This window comes from Plectropomus leopardus, chromosome 2 (assembly GCF_026936395.1).
Source record: "Plectropomus leopardus strain MGB_pleo_1.0 chromosome 2, ASM2693639v1, whole genome shotgun sequence".
NCBI lineage: Eukaryota > Metazoa > Chordata > Actinopteri > Perciformes > Serranidae > Plectropomus > Plectropomus leopardus.
The window spans coordinates 31,884,727-31,908,503 of record NC_142177.1 but is presented as its reverse complement, the minus strand read 5'-3'; the positions used below and the strand labels follow the sequence as shown (position 1 = coordinate 31,908,503).

The following is a 23,777-nucleotide window of genomic DNA, read 5'->3' as shown; positions in this document are numbered from 1 at the left end:
ATGTTTTAAAACAATATGCAAGTCTTGGTGAAATGAGAAAGGACGCTGCTCAGCCTCTGTGGATGTGCAGCTGAGTCTCTGGTAAATAATTCTCAGACGTCCATTTAATCTGCTGCGTTTCGACTTGCACATCCTTTGCTGCGGGACAAATAGTGAAATATAAATCAGTGCACCACCTCAGTAACCACAGTGAACTTACAGTAGGTGACATACTGATTTTTCTATGATATGAGTTGGTGTTGAAACATGAGTTATAATGCATCGAGCTAATTTGCTGTACATGTGGAAACAAAGTTCCCTTGAACCTGAGCTGCTAGATTCCTCAGTCGGATCACTGAGGTATCATTCACATTTACCGTGCATTTCCTGATAACGATGCCTAACGCCTCAACATTTCTCTCCCTCTTTCTCACAAATACCTGAGAGAGGTGTGGACACTTGAGATCATAGTAGGAAACAGAGACCACAGCCCACCCTGTGACAGATCTTGGCACACGGGGTTAAGCTTCAACTCACCTTTTTCAGGAAGCTTTGCAAATCTTTGTACAGTTGTGCAGGAGCACTGCTGCAGCTTTGCTGGATTTGGGGAAATATCTTCATGGAGGGAAGACAATTGTTAAAGATCAGTTTGGACTTGTGGAAATCTGACATGCACACAAATTATTATCCCCAATGAGTCACAGGTAATCTAAGTATCTTTAAAACTCAGATCTAAACACACAAGCAGGCACATTCTCTCTCTGCTCACACGCAAACTTACTCGTTCTTACTGAGATTACTCAGTGAGTTAATCAGGTTGTTGTTTAACAGGTGTTGGCCCATCTCAGGTCCGTTCATGAGCAGGAGGTTGGCGGTCTGACAGGCCATGGCCAATGTGTCATCAGACTCGTTGCCTTCCTGAGTGCCTGCGCTGAGGATGCCCAGCAGCTCTGGGAGGGCTTTACGAGCTTCAGTAACAAGGCAAACAAAAGCAACTTGTGTTAAAAGCAAGTTGTTTAACATGAGTAAACACTTGTAAAAGCATAAATGATTGTTTAAGATGATGCATCTCAAGGACATGACTCAAATCTGACGAAGCAAAAATTACTAGATTCTAAGCACATTCTAAAATGGATTTCCTTATTTTATATATCCAAATATGTATATGATAAATTATATGTATGTTTAAAACAAGCAGTCTGTTTTTTCTGTTGTTTTTTTTTTTTTTTTGCAGATGAAGAGAAAAAGAAAATACTGAGTTTCGTCTTGCACCTGCGTCTTACCTAAGGCATTGTGTAGGTTTGGGTGCTTGGTCAGATTTACTAACAAAGCCATAGCGTTCCTCTGCACGTTCACTTTCTTTGATCTTAAAAGAGATTTGATAACTTGCATGCCATTCAATTTCTGCACAATGGTCTGACTCATTACACCGGAGACCTGTGGAGACAGAAAAAGCATATAAACTCAGAAAATACCAGGTTGAGTGAATGTAGTTATTAAAAAAAAAAATTTACCAGTAGAAAAAGATGACAATTTAAAAATCTAGTAAGAGTTAATCACATCTAGCAGTGAGGTTGCAAAATTGAAACTTCTCCCATGTGCCAAACATTTAGAATGACTATGGGAGCTGAATCAAAAATGCTAATGGCCGTATCTAGAACTAGTGTTGGGTTTGTCCACTCTGTGCTGCTGTAAAAACAGTGTGGTGAACTGCAGGGAAGAGCATATGCAGATATAACCAACTCATGTTTGAGTAACAAAACCACAACAACTCTCAGTCTCAGATAATTATAGATATATGAAAACATAGTAATTACTTAAATTACATAGTAATTACTCAAATCCTACACACAGGACCGTTACATGTACACTAGTCTCCATGGACTACAGCTGCACATATAAAAATCAAATGTAGTTTTTTTTTGTTGCGATCAATGTGAAATAGCACAACATATTTTTTTCTTACAATGCCTTCATTTGCAGTGAGGTTCTGCAGGGCTCCAACACAGGCTTCCTGTGTTTCTTCTTGCTGGCTAGTGGCAAGCAAAGACAGGTAATTCTGCAGAGTTTTGGAGTGGATCAGGTGACCAGCACCAGTAGCTTGTGGATCCTCAACGACTGGAAAGTCAAAGTGTTGCTGGACAAGAAAGAGGATAAATCATCATCAACATACAAGAGAATTTGCTTTTAAATAAATGCACAGTAATATTTTTGGAAACACAAGATAAATCTAAAACAATCTGGTGTCAAGGTGCAAGATGCAAACTTACATCACACTGAAGCCAGACATGTTTTACCTTGTGTATATTTTTTTAACACAATTAACACCTCAGGAGTTGTCACTGTCACTTTGAAGAGCTAGAATGTAATTACAGGGATAACCTGCATAATCTTGGTACATTCAATGAACAATTCACACTGAGGGAACAGGATTAATGAGAGACTCACACTGACAGATGAAGTCTAGACAGCTGACAGGCATTTGTAGGTAAACACAACGAGTGTTTCTGATGTGCTGTCAGAATTACCTTATGCTCTGATGGTTTGCTCTGAGAACTGAAGCAGCCGATGGGGCCGGTGTCACCCTGGATGTCGTTCCTGTTGACAGTCTTGGCCAAAGCTGTAATCCTGCTGAAGAGAGCTGGTGCCTCGGCCTCCAGCTGGAACGTCAGGTTGTGCAGGATGCACACACAGTTTTCTATAGACTGTTCAGACAGGTAGAACAATGCACAACATCAGGGCACAGTTAAGACTCACACACAGAAATAGCAACACTTGTGCCATTGCTTTAACATGTTCACTGTGACGCATTGTGCAGGTTTTGCTGTTGTCCCCTCTCTGTGGTTCAACTGCTGAGTAAAAATTAAAAGGGTCACAGCGTATTGTACATTATAATATTTAGCCATTAATCACACTTTAATACAGTAATTTGTTATATTAAAGGGACGGCTCAACCCCAAATCAAAAAATACATATTTTGTCTTTTACCTGTGGTGTTGTTTATCAGTCCAGATTGTTTTGTTAGAGTTGCTGAGTGTTGGAGATATTGGTTGTTTGCCTTCCAGCCAATGTAATGAAACTACATGGCACTCGGCTTGTGATGCTCAAAGAACCAAAAAAAAAAAAACATTTGGAAAATTAAACAGCGATGCCTTTTTCCGGAAATCATGACCGGTTACTCAAGATAATCCACAGATCTTGTTGTGAGCAGTTTCACAAAGGAACTTTTTTCTATCTGCAGAACTGCATTTGCCAACCGTACCACAGTGCAGAAAAATGTGCATATCTTCGGCTAGCCCACCTAGCACACTGAGCTAGCTAACGTTACAGCTCAGCCGAGAAGGATGCCATTAATGTTTATATCTTGTGTTGTAATGAGCAGCAGCCTCTTGTCCATGTGTTGCTACACATTTCCTTTTTTATCTAGTTCCATTATAAATCCATTGTAGTTCTATATATTCTTTATTATACTGGAAAAAGGCAGACATCTCTACAGCCAATATCTCCAACACTCTCTAACTCAAACCAAAACAATTTAGACTGATAAATAGAACAGTTAAAAGACACAATACATGTTTTTAATTTGGGGTTGACCTGTCACTTTAAATTTATTTGAGAATTAAATTGTAAAAAATATTTTACTTTCTGCAGAGCACTGAATAATGTCAATATCCAATTTTTTGCCACAAGAAATAGGTAATTACACAAACTGGGCAAAATAACAGGTAATAGCTGAGCACATTATGACTCATCTGTGCCTTTTGTTGCAGCAGAACTGCTTTCTGCAAACTACAAACTCTAGTTAACTTCAAACTGCTGCTCCTCACTATGGTGATTAATGTTCTTTTGTTCACGTTGCTCTTGAAGGTGTGGCATGTGAGTGAAGGAGAAAACAATAGCAAAAGAGTGAGAAACAGACAGAGAGGCAGAGTGCAGATTAACGAACAGTATAAATAAACGTTTTCTTCCTCTTACCTTATCATCTGGTTTTCCTGCATCCACACAGTCTTTAACATAGCTGACCAAAGAGTCAATCAAACCACGATTTTTTCTCATCGCTTGTCTGTTGTTTTGCTGTGCACTGCTGAGGTTTCTGTGGAAAAAGAGATATGACATGTTAAACAATGTTTTGATATGTCAAAGTATACAGACACACTGATGTATGAGTTATTATTCTTGGCAAATGCATACATGTGTTTTGTGATCATTGCTGCTACTTTGATCGTGGAAATATAACAACAGCAGGTAAATATTTTGACTAATTATGGAAAGATGTTGCAGCAAAGAAGCAATTTTAACATCTACATTTAAAAATTACAATCAGAACAATAATTACAATTAATATGGGTGCAGGTAGGCTTGTAAGAAATGTGAGGAAAGATAATAAAGTCAAGCTATGTACAAAAAGAATATAATGTATGTCACAGAAGGCAGATCAAATACTAGAAACAGCTGTCTTACCTTAAACATCCCGTGGCATTGAAGAAGACCTCGGGGTCTTGGCTGTTTTTGCTGGTCCGGTCAGGACCTGTTGTGTAAGGCAGAAGCACACGCTCCACTAAGACAGGCACGGCGCTCTTCAGCAGGTCTGGCTTCAGGCTGTCTGCAGTGGACAAATTCCACAGAAGACCTGGAAGGAAAATGAAAACCGCAGATGTTTAAGCAGCACATCAATCAAATGTTCATTCACTGCCTGAAGTGCAAACATCAAATAATCATGTTGATGATATAGGTTTATGGTGTTTGTAATGTTCAGATGCAATCATAGTTTAACCTTTTAACACATTTCAATATGAATCAGCATTTAGCTTTATCACCAGAACAGCAGCGAGGTGATTTTATGCTTCACAGCACTCAAGAATAGCTTAATGATTGACAGTAAGATGTAAAGAAGATTAAGTTAAACTACACACAAGTGGCTCTCTGTCTGACTTGTTTGCATAGGTGTGTATGTACACATATGTATAGTGTTGCATATTTGAGAGCTAACTGGTACCTGTCAGCTGTTTCTGTGTGTCCTCAGAGTCTGTATCTTTGAGCAGAGCCACAGCCTCCGTGATGCCACCACAGCGCTGTATCTCCACCTTGTTACTGTTGTTTTTAAAGGACAAGTTACGCAGGGCAGCCGACGCTGTCTGGCTCACTTGTGAATTGGGGCTTTGCAGCAGACTAATTAAGGGCTGGATCCCTTTGAACTTCAACACCTGCAAGACAAAAGGCCTTTAGGAGTTAGCACAGTATCAATTTTACCACCATCCAAATGCTAGAGATTTCCTCCATATGAAGCCTGTATTTTCTATGACAGACAACAATACACAACACAATACTTCTCTTTGAGAAATGGCAGGTAAAAAAAAAATGTTAGCAGCAAGGCTGCAATACAAACTGGGAGTGGAGCAGCTGCCAAGTGGCCCAAGACCCCCAGACAATAGCCCTTAAAAGGCATTTTTGATGTTTTTCAACCTGGACCTTATTCTCCTTTGTTTTGTGCCTAAGTGACCAATATGAATGACATTTTGTGTTTTTTAAGATTTTTTTCCGGTTTTTATTGCCTTTATTTGACAGGACAGTGTGAGCGTGAAAGGGGGAGAGAGATGAGGGGTTACATGCAACAAAGGGCCGAAGCTGGAATCGAACCCGCGGTTGCTGTGGGTTTCTGAGTTTCTGAAGTTAATGAGCGAGAGGACTGCAGCCGGCGGCAGCAAAACAGGCTGCAATGTAATCACTCGGGACATTTGTGCACCGTCATTTTATGTCGACTAACAGTGCTTGTTTTTTCCCTGACAGGCTCAGATTGTTATTATAAGTGTCTGACAACATTATGGAACAGACCACCACAGGGGTCGACCTATTTAAAGTTAAAGAGTAAAATCCTTTTTATTCAACTAGAATCAGCCCTGAAATCGCCGAAACCACCAGACTCTTGTGTATAGATCCAGCATATTTTTGCCTCTAACTGGGTGAATTAAGGATTTATTTCAACCAAATAAACGGTGGTGACGGTGACGGTGACGGTGGTTACTTCTTTTTTATTTCTCTTACTCATTCAGTCAACTAAATCTGTAATGATGATCCATCGGAAAATAGGATCCAGGTTGAAAATAAAGATGGCCCTTATAATGTAATTTTATCCAGTCAATATAGTCATTTTAACTGTTAGTGGTTAGGTCAGCCATTCCTGCACAGGATTCAAATTACAGATTCAAGCATGAGGGACTCACATGAAATCTCACATTTTGCACCAAACCAAAGCTGTATTAAGTTACTGCTAAATATTCAGTCACTTTCAGTACGTTTTGACTTACATGGGGAGATTAAACAACTTATTTAATATATTTCCTCCACCATGGTCAACTGCCATTTTTAAAGATTTTCCCACACTCAGACGGAAATCATAAACTGTCTGTCAGCGTGATAGAAAGACAGGCCAACCACCTCCTCTTTGGCCTTGTCATCAATGAAGGTGTTGTGCTGTATGTAGGAAGCGCCACAGTGCTGATATGACTCATCCTCGACAGAAAGACACTCCACAGCCTCCTCCATGGTTTGAACAGCAAAGGCCCTGTATCATTAGACCAGAGAGAGAAAGAAATACAACATAAACACTATTAAAAACACACCGAGAGCATACACTGATCATTTGAAATTCAAAAAATGTGGCAGTCCCACTCACGTAGAGTCTCCTGTGCCCTTTGCTGCACTGTCAGTAACATCAGGCTTTGAGAGTGGTTTGCTTACGCCAACTTGGCTGTACACGACGGGTCCGTTTGTTTCGGTATGAACATTGCCGTTCATGATGTACTGCGGCGGACACTGAGGCTGCAATGTCGGGCTTGCTATAAACTGATTGGTAGACCTGTAGGTGTTTCTGGTGGACAGGAATCTCTGCGGGGGAACAGAGCGTTTTATCATGGAGAGATGCCGGGCCATATCTGGCTCGCTGCGGCTGGTGTTGTTTGGACCGACCGCCATGGAGCCGCGGGGGGCGTAACCCCTCTCATAGTGATAGGTAGAAGCTGCTGTGTTCCTCTTCATGCTGGTTCCCTTAAAGCTGTTGACGAGGTTTCGGTTGTTTTTCTCGAAGCTGATCTGCAGAGCCAAAGGATACATGTGTTTGTAATGAAACATCATCATCGTCAGATCGGAGAGAAAGAGTGACTGACATGAAGCTGGCAATGCCAAATCAAATTGTGAAACTTTTTGGTGTGCAGCCCTGCTGGTTAAATTAAAGGCTGACAGCATGTAGGGGAGAGGCTGGTAAACAGATCTTTGTGTGAGGAGACAGAACGGCTCTGGAAGGATTTGAAAACGGGTTTTTGGGGAAGGAATGAGAGAGAGGTCAACCGAGGACAGCAAATCTTTAAACCTGTTGCTAATCATTGGTATCAGGGCCCCACAATACGTCATATGCTGAACTGCAAAACAAACTGTGCCATCATCATGTTTCTTGTGTTATTTCTGCAACAATATTGCAACAAATGGTGGAAAAATACAACACTTTCACTGGGATTAACCGTGAGTTATGAGTCAGTTCTCAGTACTTCAGACCACGGCACGGTTTAAGAAATACTGATGTCTGGAGTAAAAACTCCCCCTATGCAACTCACTGCTGCAAGAAATTTTTGACTAGCCACCCAAAAATATTACTGTATTTTCAGATCATTTTATTTTTTGTCACATTTAATTTATGTAATTTAAATTTTCAAAAATTAGACAATTAATTGATTATTCAGTTTTAGTTAAATTATATTTAAATTTATTATTATTATTATTGCTTTTTTATTTATTTATTTTTAGGCCCTTTTAAAGCAAAAATGCTATATACTAGCTGGTTCCTGTTTTTCAAAAGCAAGGATTTGCAACAGTCTTATATGAAAATAAATTAAATATATTTGGATTCTGGAGAGTAAGCCAGAAAAAAATAGCAAATTTGTAGATGCCTCTGGGATGCTATAAGGGCCATTTTTCACAATACAATTAATTAATTACTTAGGAATATATGTGGCAGATTAATCAATAATATAAAAGTAGTCATTCTAAAAGATGAGGTGTTTTAAATAATTATGTGCACTATAAAAAACACTGATTCAAAAATGATAAATAAGACCAAAATATGCTTACGAAACACCATGCATAGTTTATGCAGTTGTAAAATGAAACTCTAACATACAATAAAATACAGTCCCGAATGGCAGCTCCGGCCCTGCCTCACATCACATCATCTCCTCTGTGACAACACTGTGATTATAAAACCCCCAAAAGAGTCTCTTGCCAGTAAATGTGTGTGCAATATACATAAAGAGTTTTGGATAACTCACAGTTCTAGACAAGCCATTCCCAAAGAAGACTCCTCCATTAGATATGCTGGACTGTGACTTTGACACTTCTGCGAACACGGGCTCATACGAAGGAGCTGAGGAGAAATATGGAGCCTCATCAGCTGTTATCATATGGACAGTACATGAGCTCAGTCTCATACATTTATTAACTTTGTTTAAGGAAAAATAAAAATCTGTTACCTACTTAGTGAGCAGCAAGTCTGATCTCTGCTTTATAATATTTTTATTACTTTAGTGTGCATATTAAAAGCAAAAACTCAGGTCTAAAACAGTATAACATGAAATTAGCCAACACTGTAAAATGATAGAAAGCATAAAACACAGGCACAATAATGTTAAGTTGAATAATTGAAATTCTGTAGCGATTATTGCTTAAAAAAGCCTTTACAGGTCACAAATCTTATTGTGATAATCAGCACCGTCTGCTGTAACTGCTCTGGCAATAATCACTTGTACATATTTCAATAGAACCCTGTTTAATTAAAAAGTATTTTTTAATACTTAAAATGTTTCATCCAAAATTTCATTTGCAGACACATCTCAGGTTTTGAGAGAGTCTTTTTTTTTTTCTTTGATAAATTCTTATTTGATTTTGGAGTGAACAGCTCACTGTTTAGTTGCACCTCCTCTAATGTCAAAGTAAAAACACTCAAAGTAAATTAACAATGATACATGAACAAACAGATACAGCTGGAGGACATGGCCTGTTCTGTTGACATTTCTACTCAATCAGCTGCGTATACTTACTTGGAACACTTTTTTAATTAAAAAAAATATATTTTCTATTCTGATTTTAAAATGTTTTATCCTGTATTTGATACAGCAGAAAATTTAATGCTTCAAGAGAATCTTCTATACATTTATTTTTATTTCTTTGATAAAAGCTTATTTTTTTCTGTAAATCACTCTGGATCTATATGCATTGGTGTGAAAAAAAGATTTAAAGATGTATAGGCCAGGGCTATAGCCAAAATTTAAGCAATAATGAGACCTCATGTCCCCAAATGACCCCCTCGCTATGTTAAAAAACTGACCCCAAACCCCTGAAATTGTTGATTATTATGTTTTATAATAATTTGCTCCATTTTATATATTCAGCTCACTGTTACACTTTCTACAAGCTGCTAAAACACACAAACCCAAGTTAACAATTAACATAAATAAAAGAGATACAACTGATGGACAATATCTGTGTCCTTCAGGGTTTTAGATATAATGAATCAATGAGTTGTAATCCCCACAATCCCAAACCAGAAGTTTTTAAAAAAAATTAAGCATGGCAAATTTTGCTACTTATTTGGACTCTTCCAAGATACTGTTATATTTTCTACTGATTATAAATTTAAATTGAGCAGCACGTTAAAGGGAATCTATCTTAAAGTCAACAACTGCAACAAAAACTTTCCATTTTCTATTTACTGTAATTAGTACTACATTAGATCATTCCTTCAAAAAATAAACACAGAAATAAATACATTTTCTGGGGAAATTATCAATAGTTTTCGTGTTTGTTTCCAACAAAAAAGGCCTAAATAATGTTTGATAACCCTCTCTCCTAGCTGTAAAGTATTCTGTGAGAGAAATGCTGAATCCTGGAAAAACCCTACGATCAGCCCACATTAAACCTGCGTTATTACTTAAGTTTTAACTGTAGACTAAAACTCTTATCATAGTGCTGCGTCGCGTGTGTGGCCCCGGTGTGTGTTGCGTGCTCTTACATGTTGGAGATAAAGACGCGGATCCGCTCCTGCTGCTGGACTGTCTCGACTTGGTCCTCCGGAGAATCTGCACCTGTTCCAGGACGCGCTGCTGGGCGGACCGGCTCTGGTTACCGGACGGCAGCGCCAGCGACGTGTCGTCCACATTCCCGATGGAAATGACCGATTTGAGCGGATCCAGAGTCATTTTTTCTGAAACTGTGCGGGTGGCCCGACAACATCCAGAGCAGACTCTACAGAAGGGAGTCAGCTGAGGAGCGTCGCTGCTGTCAGAGGTAATAAAAGCGCACCTTGCCCTGCCCTGCAACACGAGACCGCGCCCAGACAGCAACAATGGACCTGCACCACTCTGCACTCACTTGTCTTGACAAATACCACTCCATTATGTGCTGGTGGACATGTGCAACTGGTTAGAGTACTCCCCACTGGCAAAACGTTCATGGAAGTAATAAAAAGTTTCTGTCATACTTTACTTGAGTGTTTTTATTTTATCCCACTAAAAGGTACAGATCAGATAAAAAAAACATTTATCCAAAGCCAGGATGACCTTCTAAAACATAATGCATTATTTAAACTGCAGCCTATATAGACTAGTTTGCTCCTTTAGCTACATAAACAGCTGCTCTGCAAATTGCAAGAAACTTGTAGATTTGGAAAATATTTTTTTAAAAAGCTAGGGAAAGAGTAAAAGATTTTTTTTTTTGCTAATCCCTTCTTAAATTGCTTTTTGCCTTTTGTTCCATGTTTTTGAAAAAAAAAAAAAAAAAGAAATCCCCCCCAAAAATCAAAGACTTGTCCCTCTTTTTGTTAAAATAACATCAAATATTATATATAATATATATTGGATGATTTTAGCATTTCAGTACTTGAACATCATTAAACAAATATTGAAATAAAACAGCTTATAGACACCAGAAACATGTCAAGGCCCCAACTAAACACTTTCCTCATTTTGTAAAGTGTCACAAGCCAAGAAGGTTGGGACTTGCACTTAAATTTTTAAACAATGCATTTACATGGTTATCAAATGTTATTTAATATAAAAGCTCAATCTGTAAAATATAGCTGTAAAATTAATGTAGTGCGGTAAAAAAGTGAATTATTATCCTCTGGTTTATAGTTGAGTACAAGTAAAACAGCTGAAAATGTAAGTATAAGTACCAGTGCTTAAGCTCTGAGTGTGAATTTGCATACTGAGTACTTCTGCTTTTTATGTTCTAAACTGTATTATTTTGAATGCATAACCTTTTTTGAAAATGTTTTTTGGTTTCCTTGCCTTTATTTGATAGGACAATTAAAGGTAGGAAAGGGAGGAAGGAGCGAGGACAGCATGCAGCAAAGGATCATGAGTCTGAATTTAACCCGAGCCGCGGCGGTGAGGACTCAGCCTTTTGTACGTGTGGTGCACACTGAACCTACGGGGCGTCCCTTGAATGCAGAACTTTTAGTTTTAAATGAAAACACAATATTGTTTGACTTTGAGGAAGATAAAGGATCGGTGTAGGAGAGGTCTCCATTTCATCATGTTTTCAAGTCACGTAGAGATACTGAAGTCATTTATGACAGCTTTGTCATCATTAAGGATTTTAACTACCACTGATCAAACAAAATGTTGCAAAATCAACACACAGAATAGAATATTTTGGGACAAATAAGGAAAAAACTAACACGAGAGGTGGAAATATAGATTGCAAATACACCAGTGAAGTGACAAGTAAAAGTGAGTTATACCCTCCACTAGATCAGAGTTCAGACCTGTTCACTGTGCATGTTCACCTGCTTACCTGCCAGTGGTGCAAGAACTGGAAAATGACATCATCACTTAATGCTGCAAGAAAAAAAAAGGCAATTAGCTTCATTCAATTATTTCGTAACAACGCTGAAACATATAAAAGGACAGGATGCAGGTAAAATATTTGCAAGGACGAGTTCATTACACCTACTATAACTTGACTTAAATATTGTGTAAGTAATGAATACATGACTTTTGTTGAGAATGCTTAATGAAAAATTCAAAAGCAGCTTACTAAGTAGACAGAAAAGTGACATACTTACTGATATTGTCACAAAGAAGGGGCGGGGTGTGCAGAAGGAGCTGCTTGGGTCATCCACCGAATATGTCACCGGGACACTCCAAACAAGTCCTCAATTCAGTCCTGTTTAGTAAAACTGCACAATTTCATTATTCTCACCTTCCAGCAAAAACACTTAATCTTTTGTAAAAATTCAATGCTTGATTTTGGTGTCTGAAAAAAAAACCCCACTTATAGCTTTAGGCTTATTTGCATTTGGTGTAGTGTGGCCTGATTTACATACAGCATACGTATTCATTGTGTCTGTAACTCTACCATCTTACTGGTGTTGATTTTGTTGCAGGTAATGGCACTAAATATAATGGTAAAAATTGTTCCTGCTGTGAGTTAAACCCATTGGTGTTTGCCATGGGAACAGATCAAATTTTTTAAAGTACCACGCCCATGTACCTGTGTCATCTAGCAGGTATGATCTGGGAAATTTGGCTGCCACCTCCCCTTACACACTCTGTCACCTTTGTTTTATAGTCGCTAGTGAAGATCCACTTTGGTGTTCAGTGATGGCACTTGAGAGTTTGTCTGACATGCGTACTTATGTTGCTCTCTAGTGGTGAACAGGTGGATTTGTTGTGAACAAGTGAGAATTGTCACATTTATCCCGAGCCAAAGGGAAGCGTGAGTAAAAAGTCTTTATTATTGCTTTCAGAGTCATGCCCATCACAATTTTCTATTGAAATGAACATCAGGTTTAAATTTAAATCCTATTTCATAAAATTTACAAGTATTCTACCATCACAGTGAAAGAAGTGTAAAAATAATCAGTCATTGTTTGCTGAGTCATCACACTGTTTCACAGCGATATGGATCATTAGGTAATTTCTTATCTTACATAATAGAAAGTGGTTCATCTGGTTAGTGAACTAAGTGCACTGCACACTAAGTATATATTAAGGATTTTTAAGTTTCTACAGTACATGGTGTTTCATTTTAAAGTGATTCATATGATAGAGTCGGGTCAAAGTTATACGTTTAAATGACACAATATCTTCAGTGTATTATCATTGCTACGCTTTGGGAAATAGGAGTGTTGACTGCCTCTAACAAAAAAAAATTTCCAGTGAAAGATGGTTAACATGAGACACGTGGATAAAGTTTGTCCCTTTTCTACAGTATTCTAAAAAAATGTTTTAAGTGCTTCTGAAAGCTTTAAACAATCTGACCTGCAGAGAAAAAAATGCTATGAACCAAAAGTGTAAACTTGCAAAATCCAGAGTGTCTGTATCTTCCATGCAGTGGACACATAAGTGTGTTTTTTTTCTATAAAGGAGAAATGTGTAGGATTTAGTCAGCGACCGCCACGCATAGATTCTAATTCTGCGGGAAACACTCAGATTGACCAGGAGATTAAAACCCATAAAAACACTGAATACAGCAGTGTCACGTTACAAATCAATGTTTCTCAGAAGCAGTTCGGCTCGTCAAAGACAGGCCGCTAACACAGCACCTGCTATAATGTGCTCACCTTTTTTCTCTGATATCTTAAGAAGCAGATGTTGCGGAGCTTTTTACTGGGAGCTGAATTATCCACAGAGGTCTCCCTCTCTCCAAAACATCGGACCTGCTGATTTAAACCAGTAAAAACACTGAATAAAGCAGTTTCGGGTTAAAAATCAGTGTTTCTCCAATGCTGTTCAGCTTGTCGCGGAGCAGAGGCCGATTCAAAAGTGCTTGGTTTGTCCACTCTAGGCTACTGTAGAAACACGGCATTGCAACATGGTGGACTCTGTGGATGACAACCTGCTCCCTATGTAGATATAAACACCTCACTCTAAAGGTGACAAAAACACAACCACCTTCTTTTCAGGTGATCATCGAATACAGAAAACATACTTATTATATTCAATTTCTGCCAATATATCCCTCTAAATCCTACACACTGGAACTTTAGGTAAAACAATAAGGTGTCTGGGTCGTCTCTGATTATTTGGTGGACTCGCCAAATCACAAAAGGGGGAGTGATGAAATTTAAAACACAAACTGGTCCCGCTGTAACTATAGGTGGAAGGAATGCAGGTCGGGCTTTACGTTTAAGAAACACGGTCAAGTTTAAGAAAACGGTCAAGTTTAAGACGTTTGAGAACAGCAGCAGCACAGAAGTATCAGACTGTGTAAGAGGAAGTGTGTTTGCTGAGGTCCATAGAGGGAAATCTAGGGGTAAAAAAAGGCTAAAAGATGAGTATATAAAAAGTATAAAAAAAGGTCAAAGCATGTGTCCTGCACTACTTTCAGAAACGTCCTCCGTCATTCTGCAGTACTAAATCTCAAGAGCATAAAACACATTCAGAGGAGGAAGTCTCCTTCAAACATTCATCTTAAAGCTCGCTTCACAGGCTTCTCTCCAGTGAGCCCACTTTCACCCAGTTGGCTCCGGCATTATTCCTCTGGGTCAAAGGCGCTGGGCTCGTGACCCTCTGGGGGCCTCCGCTGGGCGTTATGCGGCTGAGCCAAAGGAAAACCCCTGAGCTTCTCCTGCAGACTTCCGATAGCCAGCCTCATCTGGTCTTCAGCCCCCTGAAGAGATTTCAGCTCCATGGTGTAGAAGATGTACAGCATGGCGGTGGTCAGCAGGATGGCGAAGCACAATGCAGCCAGCAGGTAGAAGGAGGTACGAGGGAAAGGTTGCTCTGCTCCCAGAGCCAACCAGGGCACGGCGGCGATGGCCAGCTCCAGAAACAGCAGAGCCAACCCCATCACTCCTGTGCGTGTTGCCGTGTAGCGCATCCTCTCAGCACAGTGCAGGCCCACTTTGACTTCGGTACGAGCCTCCGTCACGATGTCCACCAACTCGGCCACCTTCCCTGATGCCGTGAAACCGATGAGACAGAGAGTCAATAATGTTGCAAGAGTTGATCAATGTTTAACTTAAACACGAGCAATAAGGGTGCGTTCAATACAAGTTGAGTGGTGAAGTGTGAAAAAGGGAGGCTCTAGTAGCAGCTATCAGCTCCAATCAACTGGGATTAAAATGACAAAATAATATTAAATTTTCACTGAATCCCTTGTTAATTTAACTCATAGTTCTTGACGGCATTTTAACCGTGAAAAAGTTAATGGATGTGGTTTGTGAGAGACGTGGACATTCACTTGGACCAGACAGAAGAGAATGACAGCACCTACCTGTAGCTGACAATGCGACAGCCCTGTCTTACACCCAGCGCACAGCGGTGCACAGCACAGTGCATCTGTTTTTGCTAGATTCCAACTGATGCAGTTTTTGCAGTTTTTTTGCAGGGCTGGACTGTAATTTCTCACTATTTTCTCAGGTTTGAATTGGGTTGGGTTCTCGCCAGATTAATTTTTACTTCTGTATTTATTTTTATGAAACTGTTGTGAACTGTCTCGTGCTTAAATGACAATTTGGCAAGAGTTTTACTACATACTAGTAGTAGTGCAAAGAAACATGCCAGCCCTCAGCTCATTATACAAGTTTTCATATAAAAAAAAATTATAATGCAATGCAATGCAATATATGATAGGCCTATTTTTACAATACAAATTTGAGTTTTAAAACCGGCTTGGGCCTAAAACTGCTACCGTGGGTTGAGCTCGGGTCGTTCATATAAGGTCGTGACAGATTTTTTGGGCCCAATCTAAGCTCTAGGTCAGGCGCAGTGTTGTCGCACTGCAATTGCGCCATTGACCAACAAAAATCTGCTGACACTGGAATCCCCAGAGTCGCCCAGCTAACATGTTCAGTAAACATACCTGCAGCACAGTCCTGATTCTTTGGTTGCCTGTCACTTCCTGTCTCAGTTGGAGTGTGTGTCTCCATCCTAAATCCAGCCGTCAGAGCCTCGTGGTCGGAGTACGGGAATGGGTGGTCAGGGACGGAGCCTTTGGTGGTGGACATGAAATCACAATACATGTCTGTTTTGGAAGAACCCTGGGAATTAAAAAACAAACAAACAAACGGGGGGGTGTTGGTACACTTTGTGAGTCTCTGACATCGTGCTGTCAGCACGAGGGGATATAAATACAGCAGGTGTGACAATACAAAGCTTCCACACACCTTGAACAGGATGTAGTCGATTCGAATTCCCTTGTCAAAAGGACAAAGCTCCTTTTTGTTGATAAAAGGGTTGTCGGCTATGAGGGTCATACCATCCTCACATCCCTGCAACAGGAAAATAATTTCTAACATTTATAAAATAATATAACAATTGAAAAGGAAAATTCCTTTAAAAAATATCTACAGCAAGGCTCTTGTTTTCATAATTTTGACCATTATTTCAAACCATTACGATGACATTTTATTTACGAGCTCACTTCTTAAGATAAGTGGCCACAATGACTCGGCTGAATTACAGTTTTCTGGACAAGTGTACTTACAGAAGTTGTTTGTGACAGACTGTTTTTAGGTAAAATATGTATGTATGAGACGCAGTGGGCTTTCAACTCCAATTAAATACTATCCGCGTCAATAACGTAGTAAAAAGAGTGTGAAAGTCTGGGTAGTGTGTGAGGAAGGGGTGTTGGATGGGTCAAACTTGGACTTTCACTGCTGTTTGTGTCAAACCAACTTGAGTTAATTCAACAACGTTACACAAGACAAAATCATCACGTGACAAGGTCATCAAGTCACATACTTGTCAAGTTACTGTGAGAAACATACTTATTTTAGCCCATGATCATTTTTCTAAACCTAAAGTAGTTTTGGTGGCAATACCTACAGTTCCTGAAAAGACTAAAGGTTATTTTCAAGACACTGTAGTGTGTAACGAGTGAAACTGACACAGAAACTAATATGTCCAGAACTAATGTTAGAGGTGTTGCTAGAGCATCATAGTTTGAGGCATAGGACCACTGAGCAAGCTGCTCTAGTTGACAAATTGGGAGTTAGAGTGTGTTGCCCATATTTTACCACAGACCTTATAAAATAAAAAAAATAAAAATATATATATATATATTTTTAATGTAAAAAGTTGTCTTAACAAATATGACTTATGGCCAAATTTACAGGGATAAAATCCCTGATAAAAAAACAGTAATTTCCTGGCTGTATTTTAGCAAACAAAGTCATTCTGATAGCTTAGTCACTACCTACATCAAATTTAGTGGTCTCTAAATAAGAGTCTTGGAGTCCAGTGTAAGACCTCAGTAGTCTGTTGCCGAGGTCCTGAGGGTGCATGTTGAGGTCACCACCTAGGATCACCACATCTGCTCCAGCTGATGTGTGGCTAACAGGCACAGAAAAATACATTATTACCAACGTCAGGTAACAAAATGAAACTTCATTAAAAAATAACTACTAATTAGGAATATTGTCAGGCACTGTAGTGTTGCTTTGACACTTCAGCAACTCCAAATACAAACAGGCGAGGTTCACCTGTGATAAATATGCAAATAAACACCAGAGTAAACACACAGAGGCTCACACTCTGTGCAGAAATAACAAAGACACCATACCGAATGAACTGCGTCAGCTCCCAGGCCTGAACCACTCTGTGAGGTAGATAAGAGTCCTTGTCTCTGCAGTACTCTGCATGCAGCTGAAATCAATACACAGAGACAACAGCACAGTGATCAATACCTGAATATAATATGCACAAGGGCTGAGAGGTGGTGTTAGGAAAACTTACATGAGTCACGTAGACGTTAGCAGTCAAGTTGCCAATGTTTAAGACGGCCATCCCGACAGCTTTACCTCCAAACCAGTCTCCATGGTGAGCCTTAATATTAAGAAAAATACAATAAGACAGAAATGAGGAATGCCGTTCTGCAGAGAAAGGTTGTAACACTTAAAGAATTGCATATAAGGGATGATGTCTAACTGTCAGTCCATCTTTACACTGGTTGGTGAATCTGCATTTTGAGATTAACGTTAGCCTGGACGACGTGTGGTGCTTTCTCCTCACTATATTACTGACTCACTATCACCATGACAGCCTAAACGCAGCCTGAGGTTTCCTGAGGAGGACATCTGGCCTTTGTGGTCACTACCTCACGACTCCAGAACCAACTGCTGGAGGAGATTGGGCTAACTCGCTCTTAATATTTGTTTAAAACTCTTTGAAGAACTAGGGCTTCACTGAATAGTTTGAAGTATTGGTCATCCGATATTGTATTTTTAGTGCTGATACAGATATTGATTATTACTAGTTTGGAACCGTGATGCATTTACAATAAAAATTAAAATGTTAATATTTAGAATTTGGAATATAACAATAACAATGTATAACAATGTAGCAGCACCATAAATTACATTTATTCCTGAAAGAAAGCTGGTTTAATAAAAAGAGAAGTATTAAATGATTCTATCACATGATTCACTCTATTCAAATTGAGGGCTTTGTTTGTTATTTTTGGATGATGTCATAAAATATGACAAACCACATTCGAAGCTTCATTTGAAGACCTTGAGCTTCTGTTGAAAAAGAACTGACATTTGGTACAGACCTATAAAAAAAAGTTTTCATTCCTTTCTTTTACTGCCTTTGTTGTATCTGTTCAATGGCTCTTTATTTTAATCTCATTTACATTTTATTAGACAATCCCACTCTTGGTTTTATGTCTTTGGTGAAGCAGCTGTAACTCGTGTAAAAGTGCAGAATAAAGCTGTGTATACAAAAACAGTGAGATTATCTCCTACTGTTTACTGTTCTTCAGTTTCCTCAGGTCATATTTAAAACACAGTACAAAACTCTCTGTGTGTCAGACTCTCCAGACTTACCATGTATGGATAACCGTTCAGTGAGTAGCGAAAAAGAAATGTATCATGGATTCTGTGTTTGGAGAAAAGGGCCAGTCCGCTGCCTATGACTCCGCTGAAGAATGAGAAGAAAAACAGTCATGAGCAGAAACTTCACACTTCACACAACGTTCAGCGGTACCCAACTGTCTGAAGAAAAGAAGTCACGCCCCTGGTTTCAATGTAGATCTACATTATTCTTTAGTAAGCATGTATTATCTGTAGTAGATGTGAGAACTTATCTACAAGAGTTGACATTTTTGTGAGCTGCAGTGGGGATTAGAAAGGTAGGGCCTTTGATTAATCTCAGTCTTATGCTTTGGTATGGAGGTCAACACAGAATTAAGCTGCAAAAGTTAATCCTTTAGGTGGTGCTGAGGATTCAGTTAAGGGGTCTTTGGATCAATGCCATGCAAGTACATTTTTTAGACAGAAGGGCACTTCAGGAGCCTTTTGAAAATATGACAACTTACTCATGAATATTAATCACAGACTGAAAGACGTCCGAAGGTAAAAGGTTCAGAAAAGATTGCTCAGCAAACTTGGGGTGAGAGTGAAAACGTTACCTTTTGAAGTAATGAGAGTGAGGATGACTGCAGGCAAGTTTCTTTTTCAATGAGAGGTAATCTTTCTCACTCCACACCTGAAAGAAAAATCATAACGTCACTTTAAAATTAGAACCATCTCTGCATTATTAATATTGTTCATACAAGTTTACAAGAAGATTTATGACTCAAGGTTGGTCTTCATAGCAGAAAAAAATTCACTGAGCACAGATCAGATTAGTGACTCTTAATAACTTTGACAACTCAATAACTTTGCAAGATGACTTCCACCAACCTCTTGCAGTAAGACAATATCGTGCTCTTCCTTGCACAACATGTCTCCAATCATGGCATAGCGCTGAAGACAGTGTTTGCTGAGGTACCGGATTCCCCTGAAAAATGAAACAGAGCCAGTAAGGACACTGTGTTTTTGTGTACATGTGTCAAAACAAAATTCTAATGCGTTAGGAAACGCGACAAACTACAGACACTGACCAGCAGTTCAGAGAGAGGACCCGAACATTGACAGAGTCTGTGTTAGCCATGCTGGGAGCTCGGTAGATGTGATGATGGCGTTTCAGATCAGAAGAGATGACGGGAACAGCTCCTGATGTGAAACACACAAATTATTGTTGTTAGAAGCTGAACTCAGATGTCAGTTTTGGTTATTTTTTCCCCAAACTGGAGACATTAGGTGGCATGTACACAAAGCACCTCAGATCAGTCAACATATTCATAAGCAACCATACTAAGTTGTGACATAGTATATATTGTATATAATGGTACTGCACAATTTTTTACTATACTGTTTGCACCTTAATTTGACCTATTTTGTTATATTTTGCACCTCACTGTTAGATAGTTTGTTCTTATATTTGGTGCCTTACTAATATCTGGTTTATATTTAGATTGTATTTGATATATATTGTATTTTATATTTACTATACATTTCCTTTTACTACTATGTTAATCTAGTCCTTGTATATTGCAAACTTTGTATCTGCACTATTCTAGCTTTGAATTGCGACTGCTGCACGGCAATGCCCAGGGGATAAATTAAGTTTAATCTTTAATCTTATGCAATATTGTGTGTGGTAAAATTGTTTAATTAAATGAAGCAAAGTATCGATTTTCTATTTCTAAAATTCTTCTATTACTAAAAATATTAAAATTGCAAATAGAAATCAAACTTTGGGTAGCCTACTACAACAATACAAGTAGAAGCTCTTTTAGTCCACTGCTGATTATAGTGAGATGAACAGACTGAAAACTTTGTCTATTCATCTAAAACAGATGTTGACATAATTTACAGTAATGATAAAATAATAACTTTGAATGTATTTTATCACAATTCTCTGCATATCATAACAGGTTTAAAAAGGCAACAATGTGGTATCATGACTTGCGTATTGTGGTGGTATTGCATCATGGGGCCTCTGATGATTCCCATCCCGAACACGTATGAATCGAGTTCCTTAAATAAAAACTTTATGACCCGAGAAAGCTTAAAATCACATGTCTCAGGAAGAACAACATGTGGTAAAAGGCCTAAAGAATAATCATGAAAAACTGCACACTAAGTGCCAAAAGTGCAAACTAAGCAGACTGCAGCCTGACTGTTAGCTCCAGCTTTTGGCCTTATTATTTCAAGGATTCAGCAAATTTTGGCCTTTCTTCACTCATGGCAAACAAATCTATTTTTTTTTCCTCTGGAATACTTAATGAGATATTAATAGACTATGAAATCTGTACACTGAAATAATGATTTGGCATTTTTAAATAATCTGTTGCAACTGAGCTGACCCTGACAGGCCTCACTGTGCCATGCAGTGGGGAAATGTCAAATTCTGCGACAAAGAGACAAAGTAAAGAGGTGAATGAATTGCCTCCTCTCTCCTGGGAGTGCAACAAAACACCGGCCCCACGCAGAGTGCTGACATGGCTTTGCTCTGTCTGGAGAGAATAAGAGGGAAGCAGCCAGGCAGTGAAAAGAATCAAGGGACTTCAGTGACAGAGGTAAAACTGGCTGTTTACTGTGTGTCAACACAGAGAAAGCAAACAGCATGAAAGACATTAAGCATTTCTTTGCAATTCCAAGGCTAAACATTAACTTAAAGTTGTATAAAGCATTTGCGTGTTTATTCATAAGGGAGTGCACTGACAGTCGATGTCGTTGCCAGGTAACAGCTGTTGCTTAATGTATTATTGACTTGAAGTGAGGATAAACTTCCTGACACTGATCTTAAAAGCAGATGACATTTTGTCATGTTAACAGCCTACATGTGTCCTGCACAGTCTTAAACAGTCAAATTAGTTCAGACTATGCTACAGGTGACCCAAATTTACAGTTGTTTGATGGGGTTCCTTAATTTAATTTTCATAAAACATTGCAAAAGGATAGTAGATAGAGTAACAAAGAACAAAAGGAGTACATGAAATGTAAATAAAAATGAAAAGGAGGTTTTTAAGGCATTGTAAATACCAATATTCTTGGAGACTTTTGGATTTGTCAGTCCCTTTAGTGTCCCAAAGTACAGTTTCTGTTCATGTTTGAAGTGGTGGATATTGGGTTTCCTGGTTTTCAGACCATTTGCATTCATGGAAAAACTTTCAGTATAAAATGAAAGATTCAAAACAAAAATTTGATCTCTGATCAAATAATTTCTCTGTAAATTAATCCTGGCTCCGTATGATGTTCAACATCAATCCATGATATTTAAAAATATGTGAATTCATAGGAAAAAAATGATAAATTGTTTCTGTGCCAGTGTTACAAAATACATAGGATTCAGAGAGATTATTTGTTGGATATATAAAGTGCAATATTTTGAAATACAATTAATTGAGCTCACTGCTGACTAAATAATTGTTATAGTAAAGTAGAGATTGATTTTCAGTTAATGTTTTAAAAATGTCTGTATCGAGAAGCTGCAAAAAAAATTATATTTGTTATTCTTTATATTGAGGCCATTTAATAAAACATCTGTTTAAGGGTCAACTGATATTGGTTTTTCAGGGCCCATACCTATACCGATCATTAGAAGTTTATGAGTATGACAAACAATATTTAAAACAGATTTACGATAAAAAATAAAATATTTCTTTCCAAATCTGGAATTTGGAAGATAACAAACTCCGACACAAAACTTTGTTTAAATGCTTTTAGCAAATGTTAACTCAAAACTGAAACTTTCAACATGATATTACAGCAAGTTGTTTGTTTATAAAGTCGAGTGAAAATTTAAATAAAAAATAAATAAATAAAAATATCTCACTGAGGTTTTATAAAGTAAATATTCATCAAATGATGACACGGTCTTTGCATGTGTTGCAGACTGCCTTCCCTGGTGTTGTTTGAGTGTAACAGGCACACTTTTTCAGTAATTATTTTCATCTACGATCATTAAAATAAAACGCCTACACAGATAATCTTAAAAATGCAAAATATCGGTCCCATAATAATAATCTGTCAATCCCCTAATCTGTTTTAAACATTAGCTGCTCATGCCTCCTTGAAACTCTTTCAAAAACATGTAGGTACTGCATCAAATATTATGATACATTCTCGTGGTTTGAAGGTGTTTTGGGACAAGAAATGCAAAGCCAGGCTCACGTTAGCTGGTACACAAGGTGGATAAAGTTTAAACTGATGCTACATCTGTTTGTTTGAGTGTTTTGTTAAAGGAGTTTTTGATGAAACCGTAAAAACAGTCACCTCCACTGTCATGTTAGCTGTAATATTCGACCGTTAATCGCGACAGGTAACCCGCTTCACACAGCTGCTAACAACTCAAGCTAATTAGCCATTTGACTAACGTTAGTCTGAGCGGCTCCGGTTTCTGTTGACTCGTTACCGGGCCGGTTTATTTATTTAACAGCTATTTCTACTCACCTAACGAACCTGTTGGCGTCAGCTGAAGTTAACCGGACCGTTTAACCGTTAGTGTCGTAACGTTAGTTTGGGCTTTTGACCCCAAACACTTCCTGTTAGCGTGCTAGCTAGCTAACTGTTGTTGTAATTCTTGTAATTTATTATCATAGTCGGTTGTTGTTCCGCATAATCGGACAACAAACACGAAATTAGCGGTGTTTGGCCGCTTCCATTGCTCCGTGCTTCTTCTACCGGCGTGAAGTCAGGAGGGACATCAAAACCACTGTGATGAGTTCCGGGTGTATTTGTCCTTCAAAATAAAATAGGAATTTGTGTCGCATCCGGTATTTAGCGAAAGGACCATCTTAAAATACAAGTAAAACACATTTTATTGGCGTGAGTAGTAAAATTAAATAATTTACTTTAAAAAACACGATTTTAAATAAACAATAATATATTTTGTGATAAATTTGATTATGGAGCGTTCAATTCGTTTCCGGTTTCATTTCCGACTCGGTCGCAAACACTTCTGGGAGGTGAAGTT

The 23,777-nt window shown here is 38.5% G+C and overlaps 2 protein-coding genes across 3 annotated transcripts; both read right to left on the bottom strand.

Annotated features, from left to right (window-relative positions):
• Nucleotides 1-507: 507 nt before the first annotated feature.
• pkp1b (plakophilin 1b) lies at nucleotides 508-12,606 on the bottom strand. The gene is given in 14 exon segments (XM_088091099.1): nucleotides 508-545; nucleotides 548-594; nucleotides 761-947; nucleotides 1,263-1,416; nucleotides 1,946-2,116; nucleotides 2,508-2,684; nucleotides 3,955-4,072; nucleotides 4,441-4,609; nucleotides 4,976-5,183; nucleotides 6,415-6,541; nucleotides 6,653-7,068; nucleotides 8,298-8,392; nucleotides 10,037-11,864; nucleotides 12,092-12,606. Coding segments are annotated over 13 exon segments (2,094 nt in total). The 5' UTR covers nucleotides 10,224-11,864; nucleotides 12,092-12,606.
• Nucleotides 12,607-12,744: 138 nt separating this feature from the next.
• Nucleotides 12,745-23,529, bottom strand: smpd2b (sphingomyelin phosphodiesterase 2b). Of its 2 annotated transcripts, none has more exons than XM_088091105.1 (11): nucleotides 23,255-23,529; nucleotides 19,858-19,969; nucleotides 19,658-19,754; nucleotides 19,384-19,460; nucleotides 18,800-18,893; nucleotides 17,709-17,798; nucleotides 17,536-17,618; nucleotides 17,174-17,306; nucleotides 16,139-16,243; nucleotides 15,835-16,012; nucleotides 12,745-14,927 (listed from the first exon to the last, which is right to left on the bottom strand). In XM_088091105.1, the coding sequence occupies exons 2-11, from the start codon at nucleotides 19,905-19,907 to the stop codon at nucleotides 14,503-14,505; spliced, it is 1,332 nt and encodes a 443-aa protein (XP_087947231.1). In that variant the 5' UTR covers nucleotides 19,908-19,969; nucleotides 23,255-23,529; the 3' UTR covers nucleotides 12,745-14,502. The 2 variants fall into 2 exon arrangements, with proteins under 2 accessions (XP_087947231.1, XP_087947235.1); XM_088091109.1 differs by having other exon boundaries at nucleotides 23,264-23,529.
• Nucleotides 23,530-23,777: the final 248 nt, after the last annotated feature.

Coding starts and splice junctions, on each gene's coding strand:
- smpd2b (XM_088091105.1), bottom strand. CDS start 19,907: ATGGCTAACACAGACTCTGTCAATGTTCGGGTCCTCTCTCTGAACTGC. Junction 18,894..19,383: donor CACTCTCATTACTTCAAAAG/GTAACGTTTTCA, acceptor CTCATTCTTCAG/CGGAGTCATAGGCAGCGGAC. Junction 14,928..15,834: donor GAATCAGGACTGTGCTGCAG/GTATGTTTACTG, acceptor TCACGGCATCAG/GGAAGGTGGCCGAGTTGGTG.